This window comes from Caretta caretta, chromosome 26, assembly GCF_965140235.1.
Source record: "Caretta caretta isolate rCarCar2 chromosome 26, rCarCar1.hap1, whole genome shotgun sequence".
Taxonomy (NCBI): Eukaryota; Metazoa; Chordata; order Testudines; family Cheloniidae; genus Caretta; species Caretta caretta.
The window spans coordinates 14,202,888-14,218,199 of record NC_134231.1 but is presented as its reverse complement, the minus strand read 5'-3'; the positions used below and the strand labels follow the sequence as shown (position 1 = coordinate 14,218,199).

At 54.3% G+C, this 15,312-nt stretch overlaps 1 protein-coding gene across 2 annotated transcripts in view; it reads right to left on the bottom strand.

The window, feature by feature from the left end:
- AEBP1 (AE binding protein 1) overlaps window positions 1–15,312 on the bottom strand; it is a 40,282-nt gene that overhangs the window by 11,323 nt on the left and 13,647 nt on the right. The window contains exons 3-8 of one of the 2 annotated variants that reach the window (XM_048829365.2): window positions 12,869–13,267; window positions 5,766–5,831; window positions 2,486–2,557; window positions 2,065–2,136; window positions 1,269–1,364; window positions 360–437 (exon numbers count right to left, since the gene is read on the bottom strand). In XM_048829365.2, the coding sequence (XP_048685322.2) occupies window positions 360–437; window positions 1,269–1,364; window positions 2,065–2,136; window positions 2,486–2,557; window positions 5,766–5,831; window positions 12,869–13,267 (783 nt within the window). The remainder of the gene's footprint in view (window positions 1–359; window positions 438–1,268; window positions 1,365–2,064; window positions 2,137–2,485; window positions 2,558–5,765; window positions 5,832–12,868; window positions 13,268–15,312) is intronic. The other variant, XM_048829366.2, reaches the window with a different exon arrangement.

The window sequence follows — 15,312 nt, the reverse complement described above, 5'->3', positions numbered from 1 at the left end:
CAGCTGGGACCCCCTGGCTGTTGGTTCTAACAGGGGCTGGAGCCTCTGTTAGCTCCTGGGGAGGCCAGATCTCCTCCGGCTGGCCTAAGCCTCGCCATGCTGACTGGGCCTGCATGCACTGGCTGGGTGGCAGGCCAGGCCATGGTGGGGGTGGGAGCGGGTTCATATGGGGGCCAGGGCTGTGGAGGGGGGCCAATGGCGCAGAGAGCTGTGGGGTCCGGAGCAGGGGGGAGGGGGACAGAGAGCTGCAGGGGTGGGGAGAGGCAGGGTGCTGGGGGGAGGGCAGGGGCCGAGTGCTGGCGGGGGAGGAGGCTGGGTTTTGGGGGCCGGGGGCCCGTCCTGAGGCAGCTGACACTCACTGTCGTCATAGTCCGGCAATGGTGCCAGGGGCAGCCCCTCATCGTAGTCCCGCTCGGGGGGCAGGGTGGGGGGCGGCTCTGCAGGGGGAGAAGAGAGGCTGCGTGAGCCCCAGGGAGGCGGGTACAGCCAGGCCCCCCTGGAGGAGAGCTGCCAGGGCTGGGGGGACTTAGCCCAGGAAAGACCCTCCAACAGGGCAGGCAGGGGGCTGTTCAGAGGACAGATCATGGTCCAACCCCCTGAGGGCTGCCCTAAATTGCCCCTCTGCTTCACTGGCCCCGGGGGACTTTGCAGGGGGGCCAGAATAACCACGGTGTGGGAGCACCCCAGCCCCTCCCGCACTGAGCAGGTCCTTCTCCCAGGCTACGTGGGTCACAGATGGGTGGCAGAGCCTGGGGGTCCCGTGGGAAGGGCCCTGACACCCAAGCAGCTGGGAGGTGCTTCTTTGCATGGGGGGGGGGCTGGGCACGAGGAGCGGGCACCTCTCCGACTAGCGGGCACACGGCCCAGGCCACCGGGACCTTTGTAGAAGGGGGAGGGGCCCACGGCCAAAGTGCCCCTCCCTCCCTGCGGCTGGCTGAGCCAGCTGACCTTTCTTCTGGTGCCACAGCAGCCCCTGGTGGGCAAAAGGTGTAATTGCAGTGCCTCCGCAGCAGACTATTATTCTGCGGGGGGAAAAACAATCTGCAGAGGACATGAATTCTGCACTAATGTGTCTTTTGTTAAAAGTGGAGGGAGGGGGTATGGCTCCCTGGTCCCTCCGGTTTGGTGCTGGTGAACACAACAGCCTCTGCACCGATGCAGCCTCAGGCCCTTCCGGGGGTGGCTCACTCAGGGGGTTTTCTTCCCTGCCTGTTCCCCAGCCCCCTTCCTCCCTGGCTGGGGAAGACTCAGGGCCGTAGGAAACATACTTGGACTTGGCTTCTCCTCCACCTCCAACGGCGGCCTCTCGGGTGTCTTCCTGCTCGGAGGTTTCTTGGGTTTCTTCTGCCGCCGGACGTATTCGACTGGGGGGAAGGAACGTAGGTTTGTCACTGTCCTGCTGCAGGAGGGAGAGGGGGGCTCCAACCAGGGGGTTTCTGCTGGGGATGCAGCAGGGGGCTCTCATGTGGCGTGAGGGGACAAGTGGCTGATGTGTCCAGAGTGGGCGGAAAGGGCTGGCAAGAGGAAGCACCCCTGGTCATCGTCCTCCCCACCCAGGGACTGTGGGCCCAATCCTCCCTGCCTGGCTCCGTGGGCATCACTGACCCCTGTCCCAAGTCCAAAGGGACCCTTTTGCCCCTGCTCAGCCCTGATGCCGGGCACAGGAGCTCAGGCCCCGTGGGACTTTGGCCCGAGGGGTGTCAGGTGTTTAAGAGCCATCTTACAGGATCCCAGCGCTGGGGCTCCGGGCTCTGCTCCGTCCCCGGCTGTTGGGCAGGGGCCGTTCCGTGGCCCAGGCCCCTCACTGCAGCCCCAAGGGAGTGCTGGGGGGACTGGGGCACAGAGGATGGGGCTGTGCAGCACTGGGGGTCAGGGGCTTAGGGGGTGAGGCTGCCCTGTCCCAGGGGAGCATTGGGGGTCGCAGGCAGGCCCCTTCTCCTTGGTGTGGGGGGGTCCCTGGGTTGCACTTGCTCTAGGGCAGGGCTGTCCCCAGGGGGCCGGGGCCCAGCCGGGGAGCGAGGGTCTGGGCGGAGGGGCCATGGGGAGGCAGCAGCAGCCCCGTACAGTCCTCGTAATCCTCCCGCTCGATCTGCTCATTATAGTCCAGCGTGGGCGGCTCGGGCTCTTCCGTCATCACTGCGGGGAGAGACAGACACAGTCAGCAGCTGCTGCCCGCGAGGGTAAGGGGCCAGGCTGGGGCAGGACACGGCAGGAGCTGCTCTCTGCTGTGCCAGGCTGGAGCCAAACAGCGGGCAGGAGGTTGCTACAGCCCCATCTGGGAGGCTGCACCGGGACTGTGAGCCCTAGGGGAGCCCCCCCAGGCTCCCACGGGATGTGCCAGGGCTGGGGGCTCCTGGAGACTCTCCTGGCTCCCCGAGGCCAAGGGGATGCAGCAGGGCACCCTGGAAAGGGCTCTGGCTTCAGGACAAGGAACTGAGGGGCACACGGCCAGGGGGCAGGCCCCACACAGCTGACAAGCACTCACCGGAGTCGGGCGCCGGTCTCCGGTCCTCCCTGCCGGGCTCCCACGGCTCCGTCGGGGGCTCATGGAACTCATCTAGGAACAAAACCCGTTGGCTGGGAGGGGTCCTTTGGGCCGGGCACCTTCCCGCTGCACCAGAGCCTCTGCTGCCACCCCTGCCCGCACCCAGCTGCCCGCTCGCTGCATGGCCCACATAGATTCATAGATATTTAGGTCAGAAGGGACCATTATGATCATCTAGTCCGACCTCCTGCACAACGCAGGCCACAGAATCTCACCCACCCACTCCTGCGAAAAACCTCTCACTTATGTCTGAGCTATCGAAGTCCTCAAATCGTAGTTTAAAGACTTCAAGGAGCAGAGAATCCTCCAGCAAGTGACCCGTGACCCGTGCTACAGAGGAAGGCAAAAAACCTCCAGGGCCTCCTCGAATCTGCCCTGGAGGAAAATTCCTTCCCGACCCCAAATATGGCAATCAGCTAAACCCTGAGCATATGGGCAAGATTCGCCAGCCAGATACCCAGGGAAGAATTCTCTGTAGTAACTCAGATCCCACCCCATCTAATATCCCATCACAGGCCATTGGGTCTATTTACCATGAATATTTAAAGATCAATTAATTACCAAAATCATGTTATCCCATCATACCATCTCCTGCATAAACTTATCGAGTTTAATTTTAAAGCCAGATAGATCTTTTGCCCCCACTGCTTCCCTTGGAAGGCTATTCCAAAACTTTACTCCTCTGATGGTTAGAAACCTTCGTCTAATTTCAAGTCTAAATTTCCTGGCGGCCAGTTTATATCCATTTGTTCTTGTGTCCACATTGGTACTGAGCTTAAATAAATTCCTCTCCCTCTCCGGTATTTATCCCTCTGATATATTTATAGAGAGCAATCATATCTCCCTCAACCTTCTTTTGGTTAGGCTAAACAAGCCAAGCTCCTTGAGTCTCCTTTCATAAGACAAGTTTTCCATGCCTCGGATCATCCTAGTAGCCCTTCTCTGTACCTGTTCCAGTTTGAATTCATCCTTCTTAAACATGGGAGACCAGAACTGCACACAGTATTCCAGGTGAGGTCTCACCAGTGCCTTGTATAACGGTACTAAAACCTCCTTATCTCTACTGGAAATACCTCGCCTGACGCATCCCAAGACCACATTAGCTTTTTTCACGGCCATATCACATTGGCGGCTCAAAGTCATCCTATGATCAACCAATACTCCAAGATCCTTCTCCTCCTCCGTTACTTCTAATTGATGCGTCCCCAGCTTATAACTAAAATTCTTGTTATTAATCCCTAAATGCATGACCTTACACTTCTCACTATTAAATTTTATCTTATCACTATTACTCCAGTTTACAAGGTCATCCAGCTCCTCCTGTATGATATCCCGGTCCTTCTCTAAATTGGCAATACCTCCCAGCTTTCTATCATCTGCAAACTTCATTAGCACACTCCCGCTTTTTGTGCCGAGGTCAGTAATAAAAAGATTAAATAAGATTGATCCCAAAACTGATCCCTGAGGAACTCCACTGGTAACCTGCCTCCAGCCTGATAGTTCACCTTTCAGTAGGACCCATTGTAGTCTCCCCTTTAACCAACTCCTTATCCACTTTTCAATTTTCCTATTGATCCCCATCTTATCCACTTTAACTAATAATTCCCCATGTGGCACGGTATCAAACGCCTTACTGAAATCTAGGTAAATTAGATCCACTGCGTTTCCTTTGTCTAAAAAATCTGTTACTTTCTCAAAGAAGGAGATCAGGTTGGTTTGGCACGATCTATCTTTTGTAAAACCATATTGTATTTTGTCCCATTTACTTCAATGTCCTTAACTACCTTCTCCTTCAAAATTTTTTCCAAGACCTTGCATACTACAGATGTCAAACTAACAGGCCTGTAGTTACCCGGATCACTTTTTTTCCCTTTCTTAAAAATAGGAACTATGTTACCAATTCTCCAATCATACGGTACAACCCCTGAGTTTACAGATTCATTAAAAATTCTTGCTAATGGACTTGCAATTTCATGTGCCAATTCCTTTAATATTCTTGGATGAAGATTATCTGGGCCCCCCCGATTTAGTCCCATTAAGCTGTTTGAGTTTCACTTCTACCTCAGATATGGTAATATCTACCTCCAGTTGTCCTATTCCCATTTGTCATGCTACCATTATCCCTAAGATCCTCATTAGCCTTATTAACAACTGAGGCAAAGTATTTCTTTAGATATTGGGCCATGCCTAGATTATCCTTGACCTCCACTCCATCCTCAGTGCTTAGCGGTCCCACTTCTTCTTTCTTGGTTTTCTTCTTATTTATATGGCTATAGAACCTTTTACTATTGGTTTTAATTTGCTTTGCAAGGTCCAACTCTATTTGACTTTTAGCCTGTCTCACTTTATCCCTACATGTTCTGACCTCAATAAGGTAGCTTTCCTTGCTGATCCCTCCTATCTTCCACTCCCTGTAGGCTTTCTGCTTTTTCTTAATCACCTCTCTGAGATGCTTGGTCTACAACTCTTGCCTGTGAATTTTTTCCCCTTTCTTGGGATGCAGGCTTCCGATAGCTTCTGCAGCTTTGACTTAAAGTAATTCCAGGCCTCCTCTGCCTTTAGATCCATAAATTCTTCAGTCCAATCCACTTCCCTAACTAATGTCCTTAATTTTTGAAAGTCAGCCCTTTTGAAATCAAAATCCCTAGTCGCAGATTTATTTTTGTTGATCCTTCCGTTCAGTTTGAACTGAATTAGCTCATGATCACTTGAGCCAAGATTATCCCCTACAACCATTTCTTCTATGAGATCCTCACTACTCACCAAAACCAAATCTAAAATGGCCTCCCCTCTAGTCGGTTCAGCAACTACTTGATGAGGGAATCCATCAGCTGTCGCATCTAGGAAAATCTGAGCCCTATTATTATAGCTAGCACTCGTCCTCCAGTCAATATCTGGGAAGATAAAGTCTCCCATGATCACGCAGTTTCCATTCGTATTTACTTTATTAAAAGCATTGAAAAGGGCTCGATCCATATCCACATTAGATGCCGGCGGTCTACAGCACACCCCAAGCGCTGTCCCGGGGAGGCCCTGCCCACGTGCCACCCTCACATGCCGTCCCCCCCAACACTCGCCAAACTGCTCCAGCTCTGGCCGGGGTCCAGGCTCCTGTGTCCTAGGGAGATGGGGCCAAGCGTGTGAGAAGTGCCAGGGCACTAGCTGCAATGGGGGGGTGGGTCCCCCCCCACCTCCACCCCCCTCCCGGAATCGCTCTTACTCCGGCGGCTTCCCGGCTCCTGTTCTTCAGCCCAGCGCGGCTCAGCCGTCTCCTCGGGAAATCCGGCTGGAAAACACAGGGCAGGAGTTCAGAGCGCTGGACCGGGGGCTGGGGAGGGGTGGGAGGGCATGGGGCTGGGACCGAACTGCTCTCTTGATCCCTGTGGGGTGAGTTGCATGGCAGGGGTTCAGGCTGCACATGGACCAGGCTGGGCAAAGGGCTCAGTGCCACCCTGCCGGGAGGAGGAGGACCTCTCAGGGCCTGGGGAAGCCACATGGTCCTTATCCCTGCAGGGAGAGACTCAGTATCCGGTGGGGACAGTCCCGGGGGGGAGTAGGCGCTCGATACCCGGCCGGGACAGTCCCTGGGGGGGCTAAGTGCTTGGTACCCAAAGTGGGGCTCAGTGGCTGGTGCCAGAGGGGGTTGCACAGCACCCAGGGACCATATGCTCGCCATGTTTCCCCCACCATGCAGGTCAATGGACGGAGCCCAGAGCTCCAGATTCTCCCAGAACTCTCTCCGGAGCCACCCGCGCTCCCGGTAGGGGCGGGTGGGGCCTGGAGCGCCGCGGAATTAGCTAGGGACACTCCCTGTCTTCTCTGCTCCAGGAACCAGGCCCATGGCACGCGTGTAGCTGGGCTGGGCGTGATGTGTAGATGGGCTGGGCAATTAGCAGACGGGTTTACCCAGAACCCTCTAGGCCCCGCATTGTTCCTTCGGACTCTTGCTGTGTGCTGGGTAATGGGCAACAGACCCAACGACTGGCAATGTGGAGGGGACCCTAATCCAGCAACAGAGAGAGATGGAAACTGGTCCTGCAGGGAAAGGGTTTTAAAACATCTGGCTGTTTGGGGAAAATGCAGCCCTGGAGGGGACTGGACCAGCTCTATGCCTGAGTGGAACAGCACGAAATAGTTAATGGTACTACTGAGATGACTAAAGTGGTGGTTTTACTGCGTGTGGGGGGGCTAAATCTTACAAGCTGGAACACAACCCTCCAGGCTTCTCTTACTCAGCAGATGTTTGCTGAGGTTGTGGAAATTCTCCCAAATCACCTCCCCCCTAGGCCCCTGGGCACCACGGAGTGTTTCCGCTTTTATAAATAGAACCAAACAGCCATTCCCAAATTTGCGGCTGCATCGAGGAAATTAACGGAGCATTGTCAGTTTGGAGAGCGTTTCAATGGGGTGTTCAGTTACTGTGCGGTTTGCAAGATGGAGCAATTGACTGAGGTTGGTTTAACCCTCAGCTGTGCACTAGAAATTGCGTGATCGATGGAGAGAGCTGCTAAAAATGCCAGGGAGCTGCAACAGCACCCAGGCACCAAATAAATGGGAGGTCAGCCCAAAATGGACAGCACTCTGGCTGCATGCTCTTGCTGTGGCAAGCAGTTCCTCCGTGCAAAGAGCTGCAACAAACTGGGGCGCAGACAGGGTGATGTGCAAAAAGCACAACCACCATCTCACAAGGAGAAGCCCGGGGACTTTCGTCAGCTTGCCGGTGACAGCATGGAGTACGCGGAAAATGCTGGGGCATAAGAACATAAGAGCGGCCAGACTGGGTCAGACCAAAGGTCCAACTAGCCCAGTGTCCTGTCTTCCAACAGTGGCCAGGGCCAGGTGCCCCAAAGGAATGAACAGGAATCATCAAGTGGTTCATGCCGTTGCCCATTCCCAGCTTCCGGCAAACAGAGGCTAGAGACACCATCCCTGCCCATCCTGGCTAATAGCCATTGATGGACCTGTCCTCCATGAACTTAGCTAGTTCTTTTTTGAACCCTGTTATAATCTTGGCCTTCACAACATCCTCTGGCAAGGAGTTCCACAGGTTGACTGTGTGTTATATGAAGAAATACTTCCTTTTGTTTCTTTTAAACCTGCTGCCTATTAATTTCATTGGGTGACCCTAGTTCTTGTGTTATGAGAAGGAGTAAATAACACTTCCTTATTTACTTTCTCCACACCAGTCATGATTTCATAGACCTCTATCATATCCCCCTTAGTCGCCTCTTTTCCAAGCTGAAAAGTCCCCGTCTTATTAATCTCTCCTCATACGGAAGTCGTTCCATACCCCTAATAATTTTTGTTGCCCTTTTCTGAACCTTTTCCAATTCCATCTCTATCTCTCCAACAGTCTGTGTAATAATAAAGGGTCTTTTCACACGGACGGAGCAAGACATAAAATGGATCTGGATACCGGGTCTGCCATGTCTGTGTCGGATAATCCAAGACTCTTTAAAGAGGGGAAGTTGCAGAATACTCAGTGCTACCAAAAACAAACACAGGGGAAATCCTCACCCCCCTGGCAGTTATTACACTGAACGCAACATACAAATGTGTACTGTTAAACCTCTCGGATGTGAGGCGAGAGGATCAGGTATCATTTGACAGAGAGTGGCTGAGAGAGATTCATGTGGACAGCAGAGCATAAAAGGTTCAGATCCTCCCACGTTATTTAGGCACCTAATTCCCATTGATTTCAGAATGCCAGCAGATTTACAAAACTGTATGGACTCTGGCCCAAAACAAACCTCTTAGACAAGGCAGAGGACGTCCTGCGGGAGGGCACCAAAACCTTAAAACACCTGCAAGCAAAACTTGTGCCTAAAGGGGGAGCAATTCCTACATTTTGCAAAGCTGGTCCAGTGCATTTTGCCATAGGGTGCTTACAGGACTCCGGAACTATACCCAAGGTCAACTGGAGTGAATGGAGTGAAAAAGAACAGGGTTGGCCAGGGTTAGCATGTTCTTTAGCTCTTGGCAAGATCACATGAGACATACAGGACCCATGCTGCAAAAGCAGATCCAATCCACTATTGTTCTAACCAAGTTTTACCTTGAGTTTGTAAGGAGATTCAAAGTAGCAGCCATGTTAGTCTGTATCCGCAAAAAAGAACAGGAGGACTTGTGGCACCTTAGAGACTAACCAATTTATTAGAGCATAAGCTTTTGTGAGCTACAGCTCACTTCATCGGATGCTGTAGCTCACGAAAGCTGATGCTCAAATAAATTTGTTAGTCTCTAAGGTGCCACAAGTCCTCCTGTTCTTTTTAAGGAGATTCAATCATGTTAGTGAACATGACTTAGATAAACCATTTCTGTTATACACCAATACTTGCTGTAGTAAGACAGAACCAAGGATGTCCACAAGTCACACAAGCAATTCCCTGAGACACTCCAGTTTCCCAGTATCACCCCACCATTATGAGGACAAATGGTTATGAAAACCAATACCCCAGTAAAAGAAAAAAGGTTCTCTCGATCCCAAAGGACCAAGCCCCAGACCCAGGTCAATATACAAATCAGATCTTACCCACAAATCAAGCTGTTGCCAATCCTTTAGAATCTAAAATCTAAATCCACAGGTAAAACCAAAGTCTTCTCTGGCTGGCTGGTTTGGTTTGCCTTGGTGTGCATAGAAACCCCAGCCTCGGGCTGTGACTGCCCTGCTTGAAACAGTTTGTCCTGAATTGGCACTCGCAATTGGGTCCCACCAGAACCAGCATCGTTACAGCACGCTCAGTTACTACTGACCGATCTTACTAAGAGTCCTGCACTTCGGACGGAAGAATCCAATGCACTGCTACAGACTAGGGACCGAATGGCTAGGCAGCAGTTCTGCAGAAAAGGACCTAGGGGTTACAGTGGACGAGAAGCTGGATTGAGTCAACAGTGTGCCCTTGTTGCCAAGAAGGCCAATGGCATTTTGGGCTGTATACGTAGGGGCATTGCCAGCAGATCGAGGGACGTGATCGTTCCCCTCTATTCAGCATTGGTGAGGCCTCAACTGGAGTACTGTGTCCAGTTTTGGGCCCCACACTACACAAAGGATGTGGAAAAACTGGAAAGTGTCCAGCGGAGGGCAACAAAAATGATTAGGGGACTGGAACACATGAGTTATGAGGAGACGCTGAGGGAACTGGGATTGTTTAGTCTGCGGAAGAGAAGAATGAGGGGGGATTTGATAGCTGCTTTCAACTACCTGAAAGAGGGTTTCAAAGAGGATGGATGTAGACTGTTCTCAGTGGTGGCAGATGACAGAACAAGGAGTAATGATCTCAAAAGTTGCAATGGGGGAGGTTTAGGTTGGATATTAGGAAAAAATTTTTTACTAGGAGGGTGGTGAAGCACTGGAATGCGTTACCTAGGGAGGTGGTGGAATCTCCTTCCTTAGCAGTTTTTAAGGTCAGGCTTGACAAAGCCCTTGCTGGGATGATTTAGTTGGGGATTGGTCCTGCTTCGAGCAGGGGGTTGGACTAGATGACCTCCTGAGGTCCCTTCCAACCCGGATACTCTATGATTCTACTTAACACAGCGGCCATATTGCAAACTGTTGCACAATGGACAGAAGTGGGGTTGGTCTATAGCTCGTCTCTCTCACCAATTGAAGCTGGTCCAATAAAAGACTTCACACACTTTGTCCATCTACAGCAGTGGTTTTCAAACTTCGGGTCGCGACCCAGTACCGAGTCGCAGAATGCAAGGCACTGGGTCGCCTTGCTCAGCACCCAAGGACCCTGGCGGCTGGCCAGTAAAAATGAGTAGTCCCTATCTGCTCTGACACCATCAGCGGGTCCGGCTCCTAGGCAGGGGGGCCACGACACTCTGCGCGCTGCCCCCACTCTGAGCACTGGCTCCGCACTCCCATTGGCTGGGAACTGGCCAGTAGGAGCTGGGGGGGTGGTGCCTTCAGGCAAGAGTCACACAGAGCTGCTTGCGCACCTCCTCTTAGGCACTGGACCTGCTGGCCACTTCCGGGGCACAGCACAGTCCACGGTGCCAGGACAGGCAGGAAGCCTGTCTCTGCACCCCAGCTGCGCAGCTGACCAGGAGCCACTGGAGGTAAGCCCACGCCCCAAACCTGTGCCCCAATCCTCGGCCCCAGTCCTGAGCCTCCCCAAACCCGGAGCCCCCTCCTGCATCCCAAACCCCTCATCCCTGGCCCCACCCCAGAGCCTGCATCCCTAGCCCAGAGCCCTGACCCCCCCCTCCTGCACCCCAACCCCTTGCCCCACCCCAGAGCCCCCTCCCACACCCTGAACTCCTCATTCCTGGCATCACCCTGCTGCGCTCAACCCCCACACCCTAACCCTCTGCCCCAGCCCTGAGCCCCTCCCACATCCCAAACCCCTCATCCCCAGCTCTGTTGGGTCATGGGTATCAACAATTTTCTTCAACTGGGTCACCAGAAAAAAAGTTTGAAAACCACTGGTCTACAGTCAGCCACGGTTCTTGATGAAGTCAAGAAGCTTCCAGGATCAAGAAGGGTCCTTACCAACTACAGCACACCTCTGCTTATGAAGATAGCTTGTGCCACCTCACGTTATGGAGTTGGTGCAGTCATTTCACAAGGGGTGGAAGATCACACTGCTTGAGATCTCTTGGCAGAAGGGAAGGGAGCTGTACCTGAATTGAGCGAGAAGCTCAGAGTGGAGTTCAAAAGTGTCACCAATCCCTGGTGGGCAACGATTCACCAACCGCTGCTTTCGGTTTTAATGAAAGGAGTCCCGGCACTGACTCCAGCATGGTTACAGAGAGGGGTGATGTTCGTGCACACGCACTGTCCTGATAGTGAGTTCAAAAGGGCCAGCCGACATGCAATGCAGATTGCTTGACATGCTTGCCCATTGGGAAGTGGCAGGTAAGCTGGCCTACGGAATTGGCACCAGAGCCAGGTAGGTATGATCCATGTGGCACAAACTGAACCCTTGCCATGGACAACGAAACCCTAACAATGACCCAGTGCCAGTGAAAGAGCAGGACATTTCGAGGAGTGGATGAGCACAGACAGCTGTGTCCATCTTTCTTTACTCACAAAGAACTGTTACGTGTATATCACGGTTGCAAAATGGTTATTCCTATGGGGCTCAGGGCCCACGTAGTCCAAAAATTAGATGAAGACTATTTGGGAATTTCAAAAAGGCAAAGTCTGGCCAAGAGTCCTGGGTGGGTGGGCAGGGATTGATACACAACGGAGGAAATGGCAGAACAAGCGTCAAGATTGTCAGTGAACGTAACACATGCCTAAACGTGCTCCGTTGCATGGACAATGGTGGACCGTTTCTGGGGCCATATACTGCCGTAGGTGCCCAACCTTACCGGCTTGCAGTATTCTGCGCGCATTCCACTAGTTCAGCTAAGAGGGTTAAGACTCGGCTTTTCAGGACTGGGAGTTTCCGAGCAGATGGTGACAACGGAACCCAATTCACATCCAAAGATGTCCCATTGTTTGTCGAGAGAAATGGTATCAAACACAGCACCTCAACTCCTCACCGTCCCGGCAGAAATGTTCCTGCAGACATTCAAGCAAGCGATCTAGACTCTGACCCCCAATAAAGCTGGGTTACCACAAAATATTGCAATTTTTCTCTCGGCCTATAGCAATGCAGCCCATGCGATTGCAAATCAGATGCCAGGAATGTTGTTTATGGGAGGTAATTTAGGGTCTCACCTGGATTGGTTAAACTGAATGTTCGTAAGAATCAGGTGGATGTGATTATTTGTGGCAGGGCGGTCAGGCTGGGTGAGAAAATCTTAGTGAGGGACGACCAAGCTGACTGGGGGAGCCTTGGAGTGACTGCGTCTGGGCCTCTGCCTCAGTGGAGAGAAACGGCACCGAACACGTCCCAGAAAAGACTCATAACCCAGCCTTGAAGGACAAGTTCCACAACGCTGCTGCCTCCTGGAAATCCCGAGCTGCGATACAGCGAGAGGAGCCTCCTGGCCCTGTTTCTACTCCCAGGGACCCTGACGCTACAAAGCAGAGAGATGTCCCTGACGCAGCAACCCCACAAAGAGCAGACGGCGCCCCAGACACTGTTCCGATGCCCATGAGGCGTTCTCCAGGGAGAAGCCACCGCTCAGATTGGGCCGTGCAGAATGTTGCGTATTTAGTGACACTCACGGATTGGTAACTCCTTGGTCATGTCCTTTCACGCTAAAGGGGAAGGAGCCTGTCGTGTGTAGGAACTGGGGGGTTGCCCTTGCGGTCAGGGGGCTCTGGGGAGGTGGCGGGCGATGGGGCAAGGCGAGGAGGAGTGCGGGGTGGGTGGGTGCCATGTGCTGAGTGACTGGCAACCCGATGGGTCAATCAGTAGCACTTACCTTTGTCCCGTTCCCCATACGTCTGGGATCTCTCCTCTTCCTCATCATAGGGAGAGGCGATTCTGGGAGTCTCGGGCAGGCTGTAATCCTTTTCGGCTGGTGGGGGGATCAGAGGTCTCTCGGGTTGCCGGTACCTCTCCTCTTCCTCGTAGGGCTGGGTGGGGGGTGGTATCTTGGGCCTCCTCCCGCCAGATGGCTTCTTGGTGGCTTTGGGAGGCTTCTCCTTGGGCTTCTTGGTGGCCTTTGGGCGCTTCTCCTTGGGCTTCTTGGTGGCCTTTGGGTTCTTCTCCTTGGGCTTCTTGGTGGCCTTTGGGTGCTTCTCCTTGGGCTTCTTGGTGGGCTTGGGGGGCCGCTCCTTTTTCCCTTTCTTGGGTTTCTCTTTAACCTTCACAGTTGTCCCTGTATAAAAGGAAAGAGTCAGTCCCAGGCCGGTCTCTGGGCCCCACGCAACCAGCTGGGCTCCAGGTCTCTGCCCATCAGGCCTATGGGGCCACCTTCCTCCACCCAGCTGGGCCCCAGGGAGTCATTGTCACTCCACACATGAAGCCAGCCCCGCTCTGTTGGGGCCTGGCTCTTCCCCTGCCTTTCAGCAGGACATTAAACAATAACCACTGGGGATTTCTGATGCCCACGGCCCACTGGGCACACAGCCTTGCCAGCACTTTAGGCCACAGCCTCTGTGTCCGGGCAGCTCCTTGGGATTCCTTCTATTTCCCACACAATGACCTAGGCTGCCCGCATTCTCCACCACTTCCACGCAGAAGCAGCCCAGCACTTAGAAATTTTAAGTCTTCTGCTATTTGGAGCCTGGCTTATAAGCTGTGAACGGTCAGCGTTGGTAATGCCAACCTTGCAGTGCACCAGCCCTATCGCACTGGTCATTCAGCCACCGAATCCGGCCGCGGCGTGTCTGCAAACCAAGAGGGCGCCCATTGGAACGATTAGCCAGGTTCTTTGCATGCGTCACTCCCGGCCACTCGCTATTCAGCAAGCCACTTGGCAGGAGCGGTATCGGGGGGGTTCAAACCTCCTGTTCTACTGATTGGACACCATGATCCTGAGAATTGTTTCTAGTCCCTGATGGGGCGAGAGCAATCAGCTGCCCCAGCGAATACCCATGGTTATGAATATGAGGTTTGCTTTCTGGGAGTCTTCTCCAGCAGTCACGGATCATCTCTTCTGCCCCCCACCCCCACCCCCACCCCCCGTTCTGGGAACAATCCGCCCTCCCCAGGACAGTCAAGAAGCCAGCATCAAAGGGATGGGGGGGAAGATGAGCAGGAAATACCTTGGCATAATTGTCCAGCTCCCGCCCCACTGATCTGACCCCAGGATCGGCCCCAGGACAGAAGCGAGCACCTTGCTGCACCATCAGCTGGACACAGAGACAGGGGAACAGCTGAAGGGGGAGTGGCACAGGTGGGCAGCGTGGGTATCTGGCTCTGTTAGTGCCCTTGCCCAGATGCCCCTTGCGGACTGGCGAGGGATGCGGAGGGCACTCCAGGAGGCAGGTGCTCTTTGGGCATATTGTCAGGGTGGGGGCTCTGAGATCGCCCCGGCCCAGGGCTCCAGCGAGCTCCAGCCAGACAGGGAGGCCTCGCGCCATGACTCAGTGGCTGACAGGAAAGCGAGGAGGCTGCTGAGTAACGGCCCCCGTTGCTCCAGAGCAGCCGCAGGCTCATTCCAAAGCTCTGAGCGGCAGCGTTCCCACGTCCTCTGGTGTGTGAGCAGAGAGGGCCCAATCCTGGGCTGGGATTTGGAGCCCCCCCTGTGCCTGGGGGAACAGAGCAGAACTTCCCCACCCCCCTGAGTGCCCGCTGTCTGCCCAGCGCCCCCCCAGGAGGGTGACCCTCACCTGGCCCCGCTGAACTGACGTGCCCAGAGCAGGCTGCAGGGAGGAACAAGTCCCCGGGCAGCGTATACAACAACCAGGGCCCCCTCCTCCTCCTTGCTCCCTCGTCGCCTGGGGGAAGCCCCATTCTGGGTACAGGCGGAGCTGTATTTCCTCACTCCTTGCCCAACCTCGGCAGCAACCGGATGCTCCCACACCCCACCCGGTCGGTGCGGATATGCCCGGCGGCCGCGGCGGAGCAAACGAGCTGCAGGTTTCTGAGAAACCGATCCGCCAAGAGAGCCGTGACGCGGCCATCATGAGGAGACGAACCGTTCATCGCCGCTCCCTGCGACGAAAGGCCCTCAGCTCACACCTCTCCAGCCACCTACCCTAACCCAGGGCCCTGCCCCTGGGTGACAGGCCATTAGGGCTGTCTCAGACAAGCCTTCCTGTCCCGCTCGGGGCCCTGAGCAGGGAGCACAGCCCCACAGGCTGAGCAGAACAGAGCGAGCCTCCGTCAGGGTCCAGGCTGCTCACCGGCAGCCGCCGAGAAGGGAAACCTCACCCCTGAGGGCTGGGCCGGCAGCCAAACCCCACTCTGCAGGCCTCA